At 33.9% G+C, this 19690-nt stretch overlaps 1 protein-coding gene across 1 annotated transcript in view; it reads left to right on the forward strand.

Moving 5' to 3' along the window:
- The window catches only part of GLIPR1L2 (GLIPR1 like 2), a 41778-nt gene that overhangs the window by 8988 nt on the left and 13100 nt on the right, over positions 1–19690 (forward strand). The window contains exons 2-3 of the mRNA XM_017946010.3: positions 10658–10903; positions 12770–12873. Of these exons, the coding sequence (XP_017801499.3) occupies positions 10658–10903; positions 12770–12873 (350 nt within the window). The remainder of the gene's footprint in view (positions 1–10657; positions 10904–12769; positions 12874–19690) is intronic.

Here is a 19690-nt window from a genome sequence, read left to right on the forward strand (position 1 = left end):
TTGTGTAGCTGACTAATCAGTTTTTAAAAATTGCTTCTGGATTTTGTGTCAAAGTCAAAGACCATGCCTACTCCATGTACTACTGGTGTGCAAGCAAAATGATACGGTCCTTGTAGAGAAGAATCTGACAATACCTACTACATTACAGATGTATTTACTCTTTGGCTCTTTGATGCCATTTCTGGTATCCATCCTAAGGACCTACCACACAAGAAGGAAATGGTATCCCTATACGGTTATTCATTGTACCATCATTTAATATTAACAAATTATTGCAAAAATACTCTAATTTCCAGCCCTGAGGGTTAACTAAAGTAAATGTGGTTCATCCACATAAAAGAATACCATACACCTGTGGGGAAAAAAAAGAATGAGAAAGCTTTTTTTTTTTTTGGAGACAGTCTCGCTCTCTCGCCCAGGCTGGAGTGCAGTGGCGCCATCTCAGCTCGCTGCAACCTTCGCCTCCTGGGTTCACGCCATTCTCCTGCCTCAGCCTCCGGAGTAGCTGGGACTACAGGCGCCCGCCACCACGCCCAGCTAATTTTTTTTGTATTTTTTTAGTAGAGATGGGCTTTCACTGTGTTAGCCAGGATGGTCTCAATCTCCTGACCTCGTGATCCACCCGCGTCAGCCTCCCAAAGTGCTGGGATTACAGGCGTGAGCCACCACGCCCGACAGAGAACATTCTTTACACTAACAAGACAATATCTCATGGATCTTGGAAAAGCAAGGTATATTATGATACGTTTTATATAAGAAAATTAAAAATAATGTATATTTGAATGAAAAATAATGGACAGATCCACAGGAATTAATTAGTTACATATAGAAGCCCTAGGGGAAATAGGATGGTGGAGAGCAAGACAACATGACTTCTCAATGATTTTATGTGGTTTTGTTTTTACAAAGTATTAGATATCTGTTCAAAAAATAATTTATTTTTAAAACAAAATGTTTGTTAATGCATGTTGATAATTTCACTGGAGATTATAAGTAAGTGATAAAGCATTCATGAAACAAAAAATATATACAGCAAAAAAAATGTAATTGCAACTAAAAAAATTTAAAACACGATCCTCAGTAAAATAACGTATTTTATGTATTAGGGCTAGCATTCCTGAAGTCTCATCTTTGTGTATGATGGGATGAAATGGGCAAACGAAACATCAAAATGGAAGTGAGCATAATTATATATATATATGTGTATATATATATTTGTCTTTTTGTTATTTAATAATCATATGTAATTTTAAATATGATAATTGAAGTTAAAGGTAGTTAAGATAATCATAAAGATTATCATAATGATTTGATGTTGGTGGCTAGCAGATGGGAAAAGTTAGTTGAACTTCCAGATTTGCAAAAGAGAAGTGAGCAATAAAAAGCAACTTAATCAAGCCCGCAATATAAAGAGAGAAAAATAGGAAATGACTTTTAAAGACTGTAAACATAAAATAATATTTTAAAATAAACTAAATATGTTATGATAAATATGAGTGAATTTAATTTCCTTATCAATAATTTGCAAAAATATATACCTGAAGCAATTGAAAATAAAAAGATGAATAAAAATATATTATGAAACTTCCAATTTAAAAAAGAGAAACAATATTATAAAATAATATAGAAATGAAGACTAAAGATAAAAAGAAATACTACGTATTGGGGAAAAAAAAGGTATAATCCATGAAGATAAAATAAAGGCCTTTGCACTGGCCAAAATAGAAAATATATCAAGTAAAATTCCTAAAAATATAAAGAAATATTTTTTAAAACAAGATAATTATAGGATATTTTCTATACTTCTTTTAAAATCTTATAAAATAGATTTGAAAAGTAAGTTATATATAACAATGAATAAAATTGGACAAAATCAATAATTGTATATCCTGTCAATAAGGGATTCTAATATCCATGAAAAACATCTTTGTTTTATGCTCATAAGGAAAAGCTTAAGTAGAAATTTTACAGGCCAAATTTCTGACTAAAATTTAATAAAACTAGAAAGAACAAAAAGTGTTGGTTGATAGAATCTTAACTACTTAGGACTTGAGGAACATTCTTCAAATTATCTTCAGATCAAGAACCAAAAACAAAATTTCCCCAAAATATGGGCACAATATCAAAACACATGACATAAATAAAGGAAAAGGCAGTTTACTGTGAGTGTCATTTTACATAAACTGACTGACAATAAGTGAACTAAAAAATTCAAAGAAAAGAAACAAAGACTGAGAGAATAGCTGTATAGGTAAAAGTAATGAAAAATAATTTTTTCCAGTAAAACAGCATTCTTATTTGCAAGAACTAGAAAAAAAATAGACACATTCCTGATAAGTCTCAGGGGATAAAAAGAAAACAAATTATTTTAGTAGTGAGAAAAAGAATTATAACCACAGATAGAGATGAGATTACAAGAAGTGTAAGACAATACTATGTCCAACCATGTTAATAATATTAGGTATCTAGATGAAATCAAGTGTTTTTCTAGCAAAATGTAAGTTGCAAAGTAAATCCAGAAAGAGAAAACCCTAACAGCAGTGCTTTAGAAGACAGTAGCAAGATGTTGAAGATTTATTCTTTAAATAGGCCTCAATCCTAGGTAACAATAAAGTTAATTCTGAATAATCTTCAAAGAACAGATATTTCCAGTGATATTAATGTGTTTCTGTGTGTTTAAAAAATGGAAGATTCAATTCATTTTAGAAATCTAGAATAACTTAAATCTCCAAATGTGATAAACATAACAAGGAGAAAAAGGGAAAAAATGTAGGCCTATTTCATTTATCAATATATATTGGAAAGTAAATAGAATAATAATATTCTCTAGTCTCTTAATAATGTTTTCCTTTACTCTTCCTTAGTCACATTGTGTACAACTCGTTACTTAAATTTCTTCAGTTTCCAAAATCAGTGTTATGTGTATTTTGACGAAGACTCTGAGCCTTCTTCTTGAATAGAGATTGACCTTGGGCCCTGTCCTAAAGCTTACGTTGCCCGGTTTTATCACAAATCACAGCTAGCCCAGTTTAGACAGCATCTGTTGCCCTTGATGTCTAATCACTCTGGCCTGCCTTCAGCAAGAATCTCTGTAGTCAGTTTAGCAAGAATCCCCCTACCCTTGATGTCTCCTTTTAGTAATTTTCCATGCACTGACCTCCTCACTCTATTCCATGGGTATAAAATTCCCACTAATCCCTGCTGTATTTGGAATTGAGCCCATTCTCTCTTCTCTAACATGATAGTCTTACCACTTACCACAAAAGCCCTAAATAAAGTCCTCCTCTGTGTTAACAAGTGTCATGAACAATTTTTCCTTTAACAGTTATGGTACTGCTGTGACTCTGATAGTAGCAGATTCATCACTGGATCTCCAAACCTCTCACCCAGGACCCCAAGTGCACACCTTTGAAGACTTTGTCTTCACTCCTGAATGATTAGGGATCCATTAGTGAGTCTGACTCATGAGCCACTGCTTCAGATGACAGTCTGTTGAAGCATGGTAAGGATAGATTTTTGATTTTTAAGCTTCTGTATACTCTCTCAAGCTGAATTCGAGTTTTAGGCTTCTTTGTCTGAGAGGCCCCTTCTAGGCTTAAAATTTATTTCCTATTCTTTCTTTCAAGTGGGGATTCACTTCTCAATCCTGGACTGAAAGTCTGTCTTCCTGACTCTTTGTTTTGTGGGGAGATTCATTTCCTGAGTCCTAGGCTGGACATTTGTCTTGGCTTCTTATGAGGTCTCCTTGTGGTCCCCATTTGATTCTGCTGCTTTCCTGGGAGCTTTCAGTTTACTAACCCCTGTCCCGTTTTTGAGCCCCTGGTAACTCTATACTCCACCAACTCTGTCTACTTCCTTTTTTGTTGGTGTGAATTTAACTAAGGATAATTTGGAACTTCAGTGGCCTCTTTGGGAAACTTCAAATCTCTGCAAACTAGCTCCTCTAAGACCCCTCCCTTCCCATCATCTCTGCTCCTCCTTCCTCCTTGTACCACCTTTGATCTTCCCTTCAGTTCCCTTGATATGTCCACCTTCAACCCCCTACCTCCTTCATCCTTCTGTTCACACCAGCCTCTACAGTCACTAGAACTTTAGATCCCCTGCCCCCATTAGAGGCTTTCAAGAAACTCAGGAACCCTCAGAAGCAACTACCTGAGACTAAAAAGGAAAAATAAATTGGAAACAAATATTTCAAATAAATTGGAAATATTTGATCCACCCAGACAGGCTTTGGAAACATCTAAACAACTATTTGATGTTCCCACAGTCTTTCACCTAAAAAGTAGTTCACAGTCTCCATGAGATTGCATATCAAGACAAAGAAAGCCTTAAAGACTTTTCCACAAATAATGGTAAAAAGCATTAGCCCTCATATTGAGCAGATCACCTTAACTTGTTACCTCTGTCAAAAACATAATTCCAAGTATTTTATGTAAATCAGTGAGTTTTCTATTATTGTGTTTCAGTTGACTTGTGGCTAAAATTTTAGAATGAACCTATAAGATCTCTATATATGTCTCTCTGTGTGTATATACGTATGTATGTTATGTATATGTGATACTTTCTTACCTTGAGATCATATTACAAATTTAATTTATAAAATCTCTTAAAGGAGTTCTATTAAAATTGCCTTAGAGCTAAATAAGGCTTATATAAATTAAACGTTCCTCAAACTCTCAGAAAAATACAAACTAATCCACATTCTTTTCAGATTCACTTGACTTGGGTGAATCTTTGCCAAATAAGACTAGTTTAGTAATGTTGGTTTAATAAAACACAGCTGTGTCTTCTGAGTTATCAGAATTAATTATCATACAAGCATATATTTTTATTCTACTTGGGTTTACAAAGTCAAATAAACTTGTGATAGCTACAAGATATTTAAGATGATAAAAATTATAAATTCAGCCTAAGAACACATGTACAAATAAAGATGTAGTAAAAATGAATTTCTTGATATCTATTACTTCATATGTATCAAATGAAGCAATAAAACAACAATTGTGCATTTAACCCTTTTTAGTATTTTTGCTGTTGTTATTCTTTTATGTTTACGTAATATGTATGCGCCATAAGAATAGTTAATAAGGAAATAACCTGAGATGCTAGGTAGCTTTGTTTGGTGTTATGTCTTACTAAAAAATAGTTTCCAAAATCTTTTTCGTAACTGATAAAGTTATGTTAGATTAAATTCATAGATACTCATTGATAATTTCTAAGTGAGATAAACTGCTGAAATATTCATTTTTAAGCATAAGTTTAAGCTTGCACACTTTTTAGTTTTTAATACTATGAAGTAGCAAATACCTATAAAAGCTGGTGAGATGGTATATTCATAAAATTTACTAATCTACTATAGAATGCTGGTATATGACAAATAATTCACATTTATTTACTTTCTAGTTTTTCTCTGTGAAATCAAGGGTACTAATGTATAGAAACACTTTGTATGAAAAGTTTACAAGGAATGTAGGATGTGTTTTTGTCAAGAGAAGGAGAAAGTAATTTTGTCTTAAAATAAAATGACTGGTCAGGATGAGAAAGAAGAAAATTTAGAACAATATATGTGGCAGACTGCCACAGTTACTACTTGAGACCATCACTACAACAGTTACTGCTGTTACTACTTGAGACCGTCATTACAAGACTGAACAAAGGAGGACGAATGCAGAAACGAAAACTTAAAAGAAACTGTTTTAAAGGGAGGGTAACATGAGGAGGAAGAAGAGGTCTCCCTGCCTCTAGTGAGCAACGGCAGCCACCCTGAGCTTCCACAGCCCTTCATATTTGTTGTGTGAAATGAGCAGGGAGGAGGAGGTAACAATTGGCCAGCTGCATAATTGATCACAGATTCATATTATTATTAATAGGCTTCAGATATAACTAATCACAAAAAACACTTGTGCCTGGGTCATGACTGCCCTCAGCATTCCTTCTGGGCAGCAGATGCAGTTTGTCAGTTTGCCAACAACCCACTTTCATGAGAACAGTTTGCAGTTTACTCATATAGCCTCCAGTGGTATACTGAGTTGATCATGACCCTCACTCTTTCGGCCTTCAACAAATATAGAAATATGGATATAGAAAGTTTGAAAAGGCTTGTGAAAAGAAAATTTTATGTTGCATGGTCAAAGCTGGCTAAGACCAGATGGTTGTATTTATAATGGCTTTTTAGAAAACCTTAAATGACATTTAAAATTAAAAGTACAGTGATGTAAAACTAGAATTTGATTTTTTCTCTGTAAAAATGACAACATTTACTTGGGTTACTGGTCCGCTCTTAATAAGAAATTGCCAAAAGTTGTGGGGATTTTTTGCTTTTCAAGTAATCAACTTAGAATAAAAAGATTGTGTATCTTAAAATGATTTCCTGTGCTTTATATAAACTTGATTATTTTCCTGATTATTTAAGAAAACCACGTATTCTCACTTTTAAAAGAGCTAAGGTCTTTAAAAAAAAAAAAAATTATGTTACCCCCATAGTTACTTTTGAAATCTTTTGTCATATTGGTTAAATAGATTGCTTAAGTATTGTTTCATAGCTAAGATCTTATTTAGTCAAGTGTTCAAACCTTTTGAGATTTTTTATGACATTGCTTTTCCAAGATCAAATTCTAAATGAAATCTTAATTTTGAGCTGAACTTGAAATTTCCCAGAACCCTAGACTATCTCAAAGAATTTTTTCCTTTACTTTTTTTTTTAAAGTTAAAACTAATTAGATTTATTTAATAAGTTAAATTGCATGAAGTGCATTGTCAAATAAGAAGAGAGGTGTTGGGCATGGTGGCTCACACCTGTAATACCAACACTTTGGGAGGCTGAGGTGGGAGGATCACTTGAGTCCAGGAGTTTGTGACCAGCTTTGGCAATATGGTAAGACCCTGTCTCTACAAAAAAAATAAAAGAATTAGCTGGGTGCGGTGGTGCACACCTGTAATCCCAGCTACTATGGAGGCTAACAAAGGAGGATCAGTTGAGCCCAGGAGTTTGAGACTGCAGTGAACCACAATCACACCACTGCATTCTAGCCTGGGCAACAGAGCAAGTCCCTATCTCAAAAAGAAAGAGAAAGAGAGACAGATACAAATACAAGAGGGGCCTAACAAAGACTCTCTACTTAACCAAACTTTAGTCAGACTTTCCTGAGCCCTCTCTGACTAGACCTGGGATTTAGGCCCTGTCCTATGGCCTGCATCACCCAGTTTTCACAAAAGTCCCACCTTGCCCAGTTTAAGGAAAGTCTCCCACCCTCGATACCTGATTACTCTGAATATCTGATCAAAATCTTCATCCCCCACCCTTGAGATCTACCTGGCCTGACCTGGCTACACTGACCTGTCTTCAGCAAGAATCCTTTAGATCAGTGTAGCAAGAATCCTGTCAAACTTGATGTCTCCTCAATAATTTTTTATTCATTGACCCCCTCATCCTCCTCCATGGCTATAAATCCCCACTTATCCTTCCTGTGTTTGGAGTTGAGCCTCAGGTGTCTCCCCTGTTGCAAGTCTTCCAAAGCCTTCATTACTGTGTTAACAAGTGTCATGAATATTTTTTACTTCAATAATGAAATTTTTCATATGCAACTTTATATCCTTCAGCTTATTGAGATATTCCCATGTATTGAATGGATGAATAAATAAATTAATGTGTAAAAGCACAAAGCAAAAATTAAAAGAGAGAATAGAATGCAAAGTTCCTAAATCTTACAAATGGTGTGGAACTAAAAACCAAAATAAAGGGGAGAAAATTAAGAAATAATACAAGCAGATTTTCTAGAACGGAGGAAAGACATAAGTTTTTAGATTAAGATAAATGTCAGGGAAAATTGTGAAATACAATATTATGTGCACTGTTTATCTTACACATAGCAATTATCTTTTCTATAATTGTCTTTGAGCTAGGCAATTTACAATTTTTAAATTGTAGAAAAGTGATTGTAATGTAACTAGTTTTGCTCATAGAAATGCAAATTTATTGTGTCTGATGAAATGTAATTGACGATTGCCCTGTGGATAAGACCCAGTTTTTATATTTATTTGTGAATGGATTTCAGCACTTCTATACAGCCTATAATCTTGAGAATTCTTTGGATTCTTAATCCAAAGATAATATCTTAGTAGTTCCCTCATTAATTAATCACGTAAAATCATTGACACATGTATGAGAGTTATGATTATACCTTCCTTTTAAAATTATTTTTTAATGGAGTCCACCAAATGCTAAGCCAAATTAATGAGAAAAGGCCCATAGTTAGACATATTCTAGGGAAATATATTGAAATAAAATCTTAAAATCTTCCTGTTACCTATAAGAGAGTACAAATTAGAATGTGGATTCAGCTTTTCTAGCTAAACAAAGACTAATGGCTTACAAAAATTTTTTGCCGTCTCAAAGCACATTTATCAACCTTAGCTTGACATATTTCTTTAAATATCTCATTAACTGCTTCTTGAAACTTTAGCCTCTCTTTTCAATTAGGATTTTTATTCATAGTTGAATAAAAGAATCTGGAGCTATTACAAGTTATTTGCACATAGCTGTGAGAAGTAAAATGCTTATGAACTTGGAGTTGGGAATTAGATTTCGTGAGTTTAAATCCAGGCTCCACAATTTACTGTCTATGAGACATTTAATACACTTAAACTCCTTAACCTCTTGGTGTTTTAGTTACTTCCTCTGGGCAAACAGAAATAATAATAATAATACATACCTCCTAGGGTTATTGGAACATTCAGTGAAATAATACATAAAATACTCTTAAAATAATGACTGCTATGTAGTAAGGATGAGGTATGTGAACTATATGTAAAATATATCAGGTTGAAGTATAGTCCATGGGACATTGTTTGCAAATGGGAAACAATCTAAAGGTCTATTAATGGTGAAATGATTATATTTATTATAGGCTATCCATGCTGTGGAATACTATGTAGACCTTGTAAAAATTAAGCAAATCTAGTTATGTTAATATGGAACTCTTTCTCTACATGAAAACTGAAAGTTGAAGGCCAATAATATTATATATGATATGATCACAATCGTACAAGGGAAAAAAGATCACAAACTACCCATTTAAAACAGCCAAACTTAGAGTTAAATGTGTGTATGTTTGTATATACAGAGATAGAGAGATATATACACAAGCAAATTTTTTAATAGTGGTTACCTTAGGGGAAAGGAAGTAGTGGGGAGATATTCTAAAGGTCTGATATGTTTATTTTCTATGTTGTATTTATGTATAATCTGTGGGGTTCACTAAGAAAACTCTAAGGCAAGCTTGTCCAACCTGTGGCCTGCAGGCTGCATGAGGCCCAGGACAACTTTGAATGCAGCCCAACACACATTTGTAAACTTTCTTAAAACATTATGAATTCTTTTGCGATTTTTTTTTACTAGATCATCAGCTATCCTTAGTGTTAACGTATTTTATGTGTGGCCTAAGACAATTCTTTCAATGTGGACCAGGGAAGCCAAAATGTTGGACACACCTGCTCTGAGGAAGTATGAGTACTGGTTTTCAGATGTTTACTTTCCGACACACTACAACATATGTACTGAGTATTTTGGTTTCACCACTATTTTGTTGATTTTTCTAGTGTGCGGTTTTCGTTCTGGTCCTTCACTAACAATTAATTTAATGAGTCTCTAAATGACGATAAAAGCACACATTTCTGGTTATTTCCAGATAGCTAGCCAGGGAACAGCATCTTATGCTATTTTCTCATATTTCTGGCAACAAACGTTATATGTGCCTTACATGTAACATTCACCAACTACTACCATGTGTTAAAAGTTTTTCATGTATGTGTGTGTGTGTGTATATATATACACACTATATATTATCTTTCTGTCTTCTTTCTCTTATTCTCTAATCTTACATATATATCTGATCTTATGTGTAATCTGATATAAAAAATATATCTAATGCAATATATATAAGATGTATATCTAATCCGATATATATAAGATGTATAACTAATCCGATATGTATATAAGATGTATATCAATCCGATATATATATGTGTATCTAATCCAATATATATAAGATGTACAGCTAATCCAATATATATGATGTGTATCTAATCAGATATATATAAGATGTGTATATGAGATGTATATCTAATCAGGTATATATAAAATATATTTATCTAATATATATATATAAATATATATAATTCTAATAAAGCAATTTGAGGACAAAATTTATGCTGACTTAGCATTTTATTCTTGACAATATGATATTTTGCATATAATCATTACTTATTAAATACCTCTTAAATGAATAGTATTTTAGACTGTTGTATTTGTGTGTACAAAAAGGCATGAGTTTAAAAATATATACTCTGAGCAGACTATAGGAAAGTGTATTACATACTTCTGAACAGACTACATGTGAAAATAGTATCATTTCCATCATCTAGCGTTCTAATATTTTAATTACAAATATATACATAGTACTTTGTCTCAGGAAATGGTCATTTCATTTTTTATTATCCCATAGAAGTTTTTCCCAATAGAAATTTCTCAACCAAGATGCACGAGTACAAAGTTAGAATTGTTTCCTTTAAATCTATTGATAAGAACTCAAGAAAAAATATTTTAGACAACAAAAAAAACTTCTTATTTTGTTCTCTTTGCTTTTCGAATATTTTTCAGACTTGGGATGTAGCTTTATCACGGACTGCTAGAGCATGGGGAAAAAGATGTGTGTTTGAGCATAATATTTATTTAGAAGATGTACAAATGGTCCATCCTAAATTTTATGGTATTGGTGAAAATATGTGGGTCGGCCCTGAAAATGAATTTACTGCAAGTATTGCTATCAGAAGTTGGCATGCAGAGAAGAAAATGTACAATTTTGAAAATGGCAGTTGCTCTGGAGACTGTTCTAATTATGTTCAGGTATCTAATTTTTATTTTGTTATTAATTCAAATACTTTTTAATTGCTTTATGCCTAGTTTTATTATGTTTCAAATTTGTACATAAACTCAAATAATAAAATTATTACATTTAATAAGATCACACTTTTAATCAATCTTCCTAGTCTTCAAAATGTCTACCATCCCATCTTTTATGTGAACCATACAATTAAAACAATATTTTAAATAGAGTAAACCTACTCTCCATGTTCAAAGATGAAAAGCGCTTTCCTAAAAATAATGTACACTGGAAAAGAAGGAAAGAAACCAGTAAATAAAAATAATTTATAAATTATTGACTATAAACATAAGTAGAAGATTTTTTTGCACATATCAGTACACATACTACTATATAGCTGATTGACTAAAACATTTGGAATGCAAATTAATAGTATTGTTTCCCTGCCTCTGGTTCAATAATCAACCCTCACACTTCATACTCCAGGAATATTGAAGCACTTATGGTACATAACCTTTGTTATTTTACACATCACATTGTTTAACAATAATTTATTTATATGTCTGATACTACACTGAGGGCAGGGACCTTGCCTTTTCATCCATATATTCTCAACAACATGACATTATTTAGGTCTGCAATAAATATTTGTTTCAGGAATCAAGAAATCATTACATGAACTCCCACATTTATTTAAAAGGTAGTTTTTCAATCAACAAACCCTTATGTCACGTTTTATGTAGAACTTAACATTTTGGAATTTGTTCATGTTGAACTCATGTCTTTCTCTTTCATCCAATCATGCTTCAAAAATTTTTTCATCATTTTTTTTTTCTGATCATTTCTTCCTTCTAGAAATTTATAGTGATTTTCCATTGACTTGCTCCTGTCAAACCTAGCCTCTTTAATATGGCTTTAATACTCAGTAAACTAACCAAATCTACTCCCTGATATGGTACTCTGTGTTTTTATTCCTTAATTCTAGTCTCCTAGACATTTTCATTTCCTGCATTTGACATGCTTAACTTCACTTTAACTCTTGCAGATATTCTATTCTTTATTCTTCTAATGTATCACCTTTTTAATGTGTCACTTTATTTCTTTAAGGATCACACTTTTAAAACCACTAAGGCCTGAGATAAAGAATGAAACAAGAATGGTTCCTCTTTCTTGCACAGAGATTAAAAAACAAGTACTTTTTGGTTCACTTGGAAGTATTAGAAATATTAAAGTTATACAGATAATTTCTGGAATGCCTTTGATTATTCCCATCTTTTTTACTCCAATTCAAGATCTGTTTCTCTTTTATAGAAACCAGCTCTTTTATTTCATTTTTTAATGAAAAAGCCAGCTTTTGTTTTGTCCTGCAATAGAATTTTCTTAACAAAGAGAAAGAGAAATGCCAATAGCATTCAATTCTTCTCTACTCTTGTATCTCTTTAGTTTCTATAATCGGATTGTCTCTCTTTTTCTCCCTTTTTCCCACAACTTCTATCTTTTAAAAACTTATTCTCCTCTTTCCCATCTTCTCTCTTCCAATAACCTAGAACTTTCCAATTCAACCAGAGGTTGAAAATTGATTCATCAGGTGTGACTTCCTCTGTGTCTGAAGCATTATTCTGGATTGACCGTGTTCTCAAACAGTTCTTCCTAAGAATATGGTATTGGTAGAATCTATTGAAGTATTTCTCTAAATACAGTGTTGAAAATGCTGCCCCAACTCTGTGGTAACTCTCTACATAGTTACCTACAATATAAAATAAAAATAGTTTATATTTCTTGAATTGCTTGGTGAAAAGTTCTATGTGAATGGAATATATTATCGTTTATAATATGAAAGTAAATGTTTAAAATTAAATTTTGTGTCTTTCTTGAAATTTTTATTTTAGCTTGTTTGGGACAACTCTTACAAAGTTGGTTGTGCTGTTACTCCATGTTCAAGAATTGGACATATTATACATGCAGCAATTTTCATATGTAACTATGCACCAGGGTAAGTTACTTAAAATTAATAAAAGAATATAAAAATAAATTCAGAAAATTTCAAGATAAGTTTTTCTAACTTTCAATATATTTTTATGTTTTTTGAACTATAAAATAATTAAATATAATACTTTACATTGAAATATTTTCAATTTTATAATGAAATAAGTCATAAATTGGACATATTGATTTTACTTATACACTGGCCAAATATTACTTCCTAGAATAACCTTAACTTTAGTATTATTTCACAATATTTCACTTAATTAGCATAAGACAAATTATTTTCCAGAATAGTTTATTCTAAAATTTATAGTAGAAGTAGAAAGAAAATTAGATGTGTTGAAATTTATTTAGTAAGAATTGTATCAGGAATATGTCAGTTTTGTAACATGAAGAGCACTTTTAATTGATCACCCCTTGGAGATTATTGACTGGGACCTGTCTTATACATATAAGGAATTGTAACATCTCGAGATTGAAGAGCACTTCAAACAACTTTTAGTCAAGCTATTCATATATGACTATACCGTATACCTGAGTACCTTCAAATGATGGAAAATAACTACATCTCAAAATAGCTTCCATTTCTTGAGAGCTCTTTTGGAAATTTCCAAGCTTTCTTACAGGTCAATATAATACTATAAGTAATATTGTTATAACTTCCAAATAAGTTAGAAAATGTTCGAATTAACATCTTAAATAAACAGTAAGAATTGACTGCCTACCAAGATTGAGAAGGAATTTCTGCCAAATAAAATGCTTTGAGACTAAACCAGAAAGAAAAATTTAAAAAGTAGTGATTACTGATTGTATTCCCCTGGCTAAGAAAAACAGTAGAACTATGCTCTGCGTCAAATTAAACTCAGAAAGCTCTTTCCTGATGAGAAGTCTTGCTAACTTTGAACATAGACATGCAAAATAAGTTTGGAATATAGAGTTGCAAAACATTTTAGGCATCCTTTCACTCCTACAGACTGGAAGCATTGGGATACCTATTACTTGCAGAAACTTTAAAAATTACTACTGACTGGTGTTGCAAATTCAAACAGAATTGTACACCGGGGAGGAGGGGGTTGGTAGAGGATTTTCTGGGGCACAAATCCTCATTTATTCATTCAGCAAGTATGTACAGACTCTGTTCTTTCTACTAACAAGATGTAAAAGACACCACATTTAGTTTATAGTCTTGGCAGGGAGACAAACACTTTAAGTGAACACATAGATAAATAACATTTTAATTAGACAATAAAATATACTGTAAAAAGCAAGATTAGCAAATAGAGAATGACTGGTCTAGAAGATAGATAGGGTAGTCACAGAAGAAGGGTATCATTTGAGGTGAAAACCAGATGTTCCAGGTAGAAGTATGTTCCAGGTAGGAGCATGTATAAAAATCTCAGAGACTGGAATGAGTTTAACATGTTTGAGAAAGGAATAACTGTGGTTAGAGGTAGGAGTTGAGGTAGAGAATTAGATGACAGCTAGATCAAATATAATAACATATGTTATGTTAAAGATTTTGGAATTTATCCTAAGTAATGACAAAGCCAGTGGAAGGTCTTAAACACAGAGTGACATGATCTCACTTTTGTTTTGAAAAGAATACCTTAACAAAAAGATTACTGTGACTGTTGGTAGAGAATGAAATATAAGGAAACAAGAGTGTAAAGAGGAAGTATAACTAAGAGGCTATTTCCTGTAGTACAGGCTACAGACTGATATTTTGGATTAGGGTTTTAGCATGTGGATTTTTTATCGAGTTAGATAATGAATTACCACAAATGTAGTGATTTAAAGCAGAACCCATTTATTATCAAACAGTTCTATAGGTCATGAACCCAGGCATATTGTGGCAGGATTGTCTTCCCAGGGTCTCAAAGGCCAAAATCCAGATGTTGACTAAGTATTCACCTGGAGGATTGGAGAAGTACCTGCTTCCAAGCTCATTCAGGCTGTGAGCAGAATTTAGCTCTGTATGATGATGGGACTCTTGTCCTTGTTTGCTTGCTGGCTCTGAGCCATGTGTTGTCTCATCTTCTGGAGCTGCCCATGTTTCTTTGACACGTGGCCCCACCATCTTCAGGTCAGTAAAGATATGTCAGAGCCTTCTCATGTTTCAAATCTCTGACTCCTCTTCTGTGACCAGCTAAAGAAAACTCTCTGCTTTTAAAACACCCATAGGATGAGTCAAGGCCAACCTAGATAATGTCAATATTTTAAGGTCAGTAGCGCCTTATAATTATGGAAGTAAAATTAATCATATTCACTCTCCTGAGAATTATGCATTGCATGTACATGAGGAGTGGAGGATCTTGTGATTTATCTTAGAATTCTGCCTACCATAGAATGGAAATAATGAGGAAAGGTCAGTTTCTGGGTATATTATGAAGGTGGAGCTAATAATACAAGCCAATTGGCTTGACTTTAGGGATAGATTGAATAAAATAATCAAGCAACACTGTACCTATGGCTTTAGTCTAAAAAAACTGGGTGGATGGTGATTTCGTTAACTTAGAGAAGATCAAAGGGTATGTTTTCTATTTGGGTATATTAGATAGAAAAATAAATGCAGGAAATGTGATTGAATCATGAGAAACAGAGAGCCATATGAAAGTATGTAGTTGTTTTCTAAGTAGAGGAAATTTCTGGTAAAAAGACTCTGAAGTGAAAGTCACAGTGAATGAGATCAGCATGTGAGAGAGTGAATATGGACACAATTTAAGAACTAAGTCCTGGGGCACTATGCTATTTCAAACTAAGGCAAAAGAGCTAGTAAAGGAGAATGAAGAGAGGCTAATGAGGTATGAGGGAAACCAAAAACCTGCTGGTAAGGTACTTGGAAGTCAAGTGAAGAACATGAACTAAGAAGCCCAAACTGGTTAACTCTATGAGATGCTGCTGAGAGAATGAGAAATTGAGGAAGGAGAACTGACAGTTCCATTAGATGAGATGAAGGTATTTAGTGACCTTAATAAGAATAGTGATTCAGGGGTCTCAGATGACTACAGTGATAAGATGAAGCTACTAGTTGTTGAAATCACCCTTTTTTTCTTGCTACTCTCCTATGGCATAGGCTTCTTTGTCTTGAAATTTCTGTTAACCATTTTCCCTTTGATACAAATATTGGCAAGTCTACCTTGAAGGATCTAGATTGGAACATATATCAGTCAACTAGTCCAATTCTTATTTGATTGTGTACCTAAAATAGGCAATCACATTATCTCCCTTAAGGATAGTTGGTAGAAAAATCAATCCATTACAATATTATAAAATATTGGGTAGAAATGAATGTAAAATAACCAAATTGAAAATTAGAAGGTATAGTGGGATGAACGGTGCCCCCCAACCAATGTTAAATATATTTAGGCCCTAATTTCCAGAACCTGTCATTATTACTTAAATGGCAAAAGTGTGAATATTACCTAATATGGCAAAGATGTGGTTAAGATAAGGATCTTGAGGAAAGGAATTTATTCTGGATTATTTGGGTGAGGGCTAAAGAGGAGAGGAGGATTCAGCATTAGACACACAGAAGAGGAGGAGACAGTGTGACCACAGCGGAAGCGGCTAAAGTGATGCATCCAGAAGCCAAGGAGCTAAGGCCACCAGAAGCTGGAAAACTCAAAGAACAGATTCTCAGAGCCTTTGGAGGGAGCACAGTCCTGCCAACACCTTGATTTTGGACTTTGGGCCTCCAGAACAGTGAGAGAATAAGTTAATGTTGTTTTAGCCACCCAATTTGTGGTAATTTGTTAATATAGTTACAGAAAATTAATGCAGAATAGAAGGATAAAACAAACCTGGCCATGCATACAGAAAACAACAAGTCAAAGCAACCTTGAAAATTTTTCTCAGAAACACAAAGGTGAAGAATAGAGGTCAAAATATATAGAAAAAATGAAATATGTATGGCATATAAATCTACAAATTGATGTTTCTAAACAATAGAGAAGAGCAAAGGAAAGATAAATGAGAAAGAAAAGAAAATGTTCCCAATCTACAAAGATATCTGTATAAAGATTAGAATAGTTTATAATGTATCAGAAAAAAAACAGAAACAGTATTTACATATAATTATTTACTAGTCCTTATTTTTCATTTTCAAAGATAGAAACACACATTTTAAGTACAATTTTAAAAAATAAAATAAAAGAATATTAATTCGATTACTCTAAAACTTAAATATTGGAAAAGACATAAAGATGACCATAAGAATTTATGCTATTGATAGGTAATGTTATTAACTGAGCTAGGAAAAGATACAGAGTAGAGGGAAAAGAACTGTTTTTATTTTTAGGCATGTTGGATCTGCAGTTGACTACAGGACCTTTCATTTAGTTAAATATAATTTTGTTGTAAGTGTGCCAAAGACATTGCACATTACATTTTATGTAATGTAATTTACAAATATTTCCCCAAATATTAATGTTTAACTGTTGACTTAAGATGCAATTCATTTTTGTCAAATTGTATTGCTTTGTTTTACTGTAGAAACAAAAGTATCAATTTTTTTTCATGGGTTTTGAGGTTTGTGTCATACATAGATGAGCTTTCTCAAAATATTACTGCTATTTTTAATTATCTCATATTTTCTTCTAGCAATTCTTATGTTACCCATTTTGCTTCTGTACATTCTGTAAGCTGGTATAAGAATATCTTGTTTAAAATAACTATAAAGACTGGACAAAACATATACAACAACTGTTTTTAGGCATTAGAAAACAACCAGTGTGGGTCTTTGATCTCTGCAAATAAGAAAGAACTCAACGGGAGTCACGTATTTGTTCCAGTTTTCTCCCTGAAAGTGTTTCCCAAACTGTAGCCAGAGAAACAGAATCCAAGCAAACAATGTGTTTTTTGGGGGGGGGTAAAGGAGATATGAGTGTCTGTCAATGCTAAGGTGTCTGGTATTTGAGACCAGGATCTCAAAGAGGAAGAGGCTACGAAGAAGAAGCCCCCCAAGTCTACATAAAAACTTTCTGTGGGTCCTTGGCCAACTCTTTAGCTGCACTTCACAGTGCAAGATGCTCAATGGATTAGTGGGGACCAGCTATTCGGAAGCTGAAGATCTGCACAGATATTTCAGAAGCTGCACAGTGCTGAAAAGACAGAGTTGCAGTTTGAGCCCAGCCAAAATGGTGAGTTGTTGGTTAACACCCTGGGCACCCACTTGTGGATTCAGAAAGGCCATGCCCTAAGAGTAAGAACCATACCCGAAGAGTAAGCCCACCATAGGAATAAGGGAAACAGTAATGTAGACCCATCTAATCCTAAAACCAGCCCTCAACAGGATGGCGGTTATCTGCCAGTAATTTCACTGCCAGATAAAACAAAACTCACCATTTTTTTAAAGGAAGCTGATGTGATGGTTAATTTTATGTGTCAGCTTGGCTAGGCTGTGGTGCCTAGTTGTTTGGTCAAAGCAGCCTAGATGTTGCTGTGAAGGTTTATTTTAGATGTGATTAATGTTTAAACCAGTAGGCTTTGAACAAAGCAGATTATCCTCCATAATTTCAGTGAGCTTCACCCAATCAGTTGAAGGTCTGAGGTCCTTTCAGCTTTGAAGAGAAAAGTCTGAGGTCTCCAGAAGAGAAAGGAATTTGCCTCCAGACTCCCTCCTTCAAACTCAAGACTATAACATCAGCATTTCCCTGGATCTCCAGCCTGCAGCCTGCCCTGCAGATTTTGGACTTACCAGCTCCCATGAGCCAATTCCTTAAAATAAGAGTCTTTCTCTCTCTCTCTTTCTCTGTCTCTGATGTGTGTGTGTGTGTATGTTTATACACATGCATATACATCATATTGGTTATATTTCTCTGGAGAACTTTAATACAGATTTTGGTACCAGCAGTGGGGTTTGAGACCACCAAGGACATATTCAATTAGATCTGCTGGAACCTATGGCCCAAATGGCAGATCAACTAGTGTGGCATCCTGCACCTGTTGGCGCCTTCTCTTGCTCTGGGCCTCACTCAAAAGTAGAAGCTTTCAAGTCACTCAGAAAATGCGCTGCAACAGCACACCCAAATGAGGAATATGTTGCCTCCAAATCCAAAAAGACCTGCTAAGTTTTTTTGGTTTTGTTTGTTTTGGTTTTTTGCCTCTCGTTTGGTTACAGAAGGAGGTAAGTGCAACAACATATCTTTCACTTTAGAAGGGATATCTCAACATGCATCATACCACTGTACCCTAGAAACTTCACTGAAGTAGAAGACCCCTGGATTTGTGTCAGATATTGAACCTGAATTTTGTCAAGCCCCAAGACCTAACTACCAGAAATACAGGGAATATAGTAACAAGGTAAACAGCATCACAGTGGTATAGTCACTCAAGTCCTAACACCTAAGACTTCTGGAAATAGGGTGATTTGGGGTGTAATTAGTTAAGATGAGGTCATAGTGGAGCAGGTTGGGTCCCTAATCCAATATGATTAGTAACTTTATAAGAAGATGGAAATGTGGAAACACAGAGACATGGGGCTAATGTCATGCAAAGAAGGAATGATGTGTCTACAAGACAAGGAACACCAAAGATTGCTGACCATCACCAAATGCTAAGAGAGAGGCATGGAGTGAGTCTCCATTGGAACCCTCAGAAGGAACCAACTCTGCTGACACCGTATTTTTGGACTTTTCGCCTTAAGAACTGTAAGATAATAAATTTCTGTTGTTTTTAAGCCATCTAGTTTGTGGTACTTTGTTACAGCAGCCTGAGAAAACTGATACACAATGATAAAAACCAACAAATATCTCCCATAAAATTCAACCAAGTTCAGCTTCCCTTCCCGATTTAAAAAGAAGCTAACAAGTGAAACTTGGCAAAAT

The sequence above is a fragment of the Papio anubis genome, chromosome 9, assembly GCF_008728515.1.
Source record: "Papio anubis isolate 15944 chromosome 9, Panubis1.0, whole genome shotgun sequence".
Classification (NCBI taxonomy): Eukaryota; Metazoa; Chordata; class Mammalia; order Primates; family Cercopithecidae; genus Papio; species Papio anubis.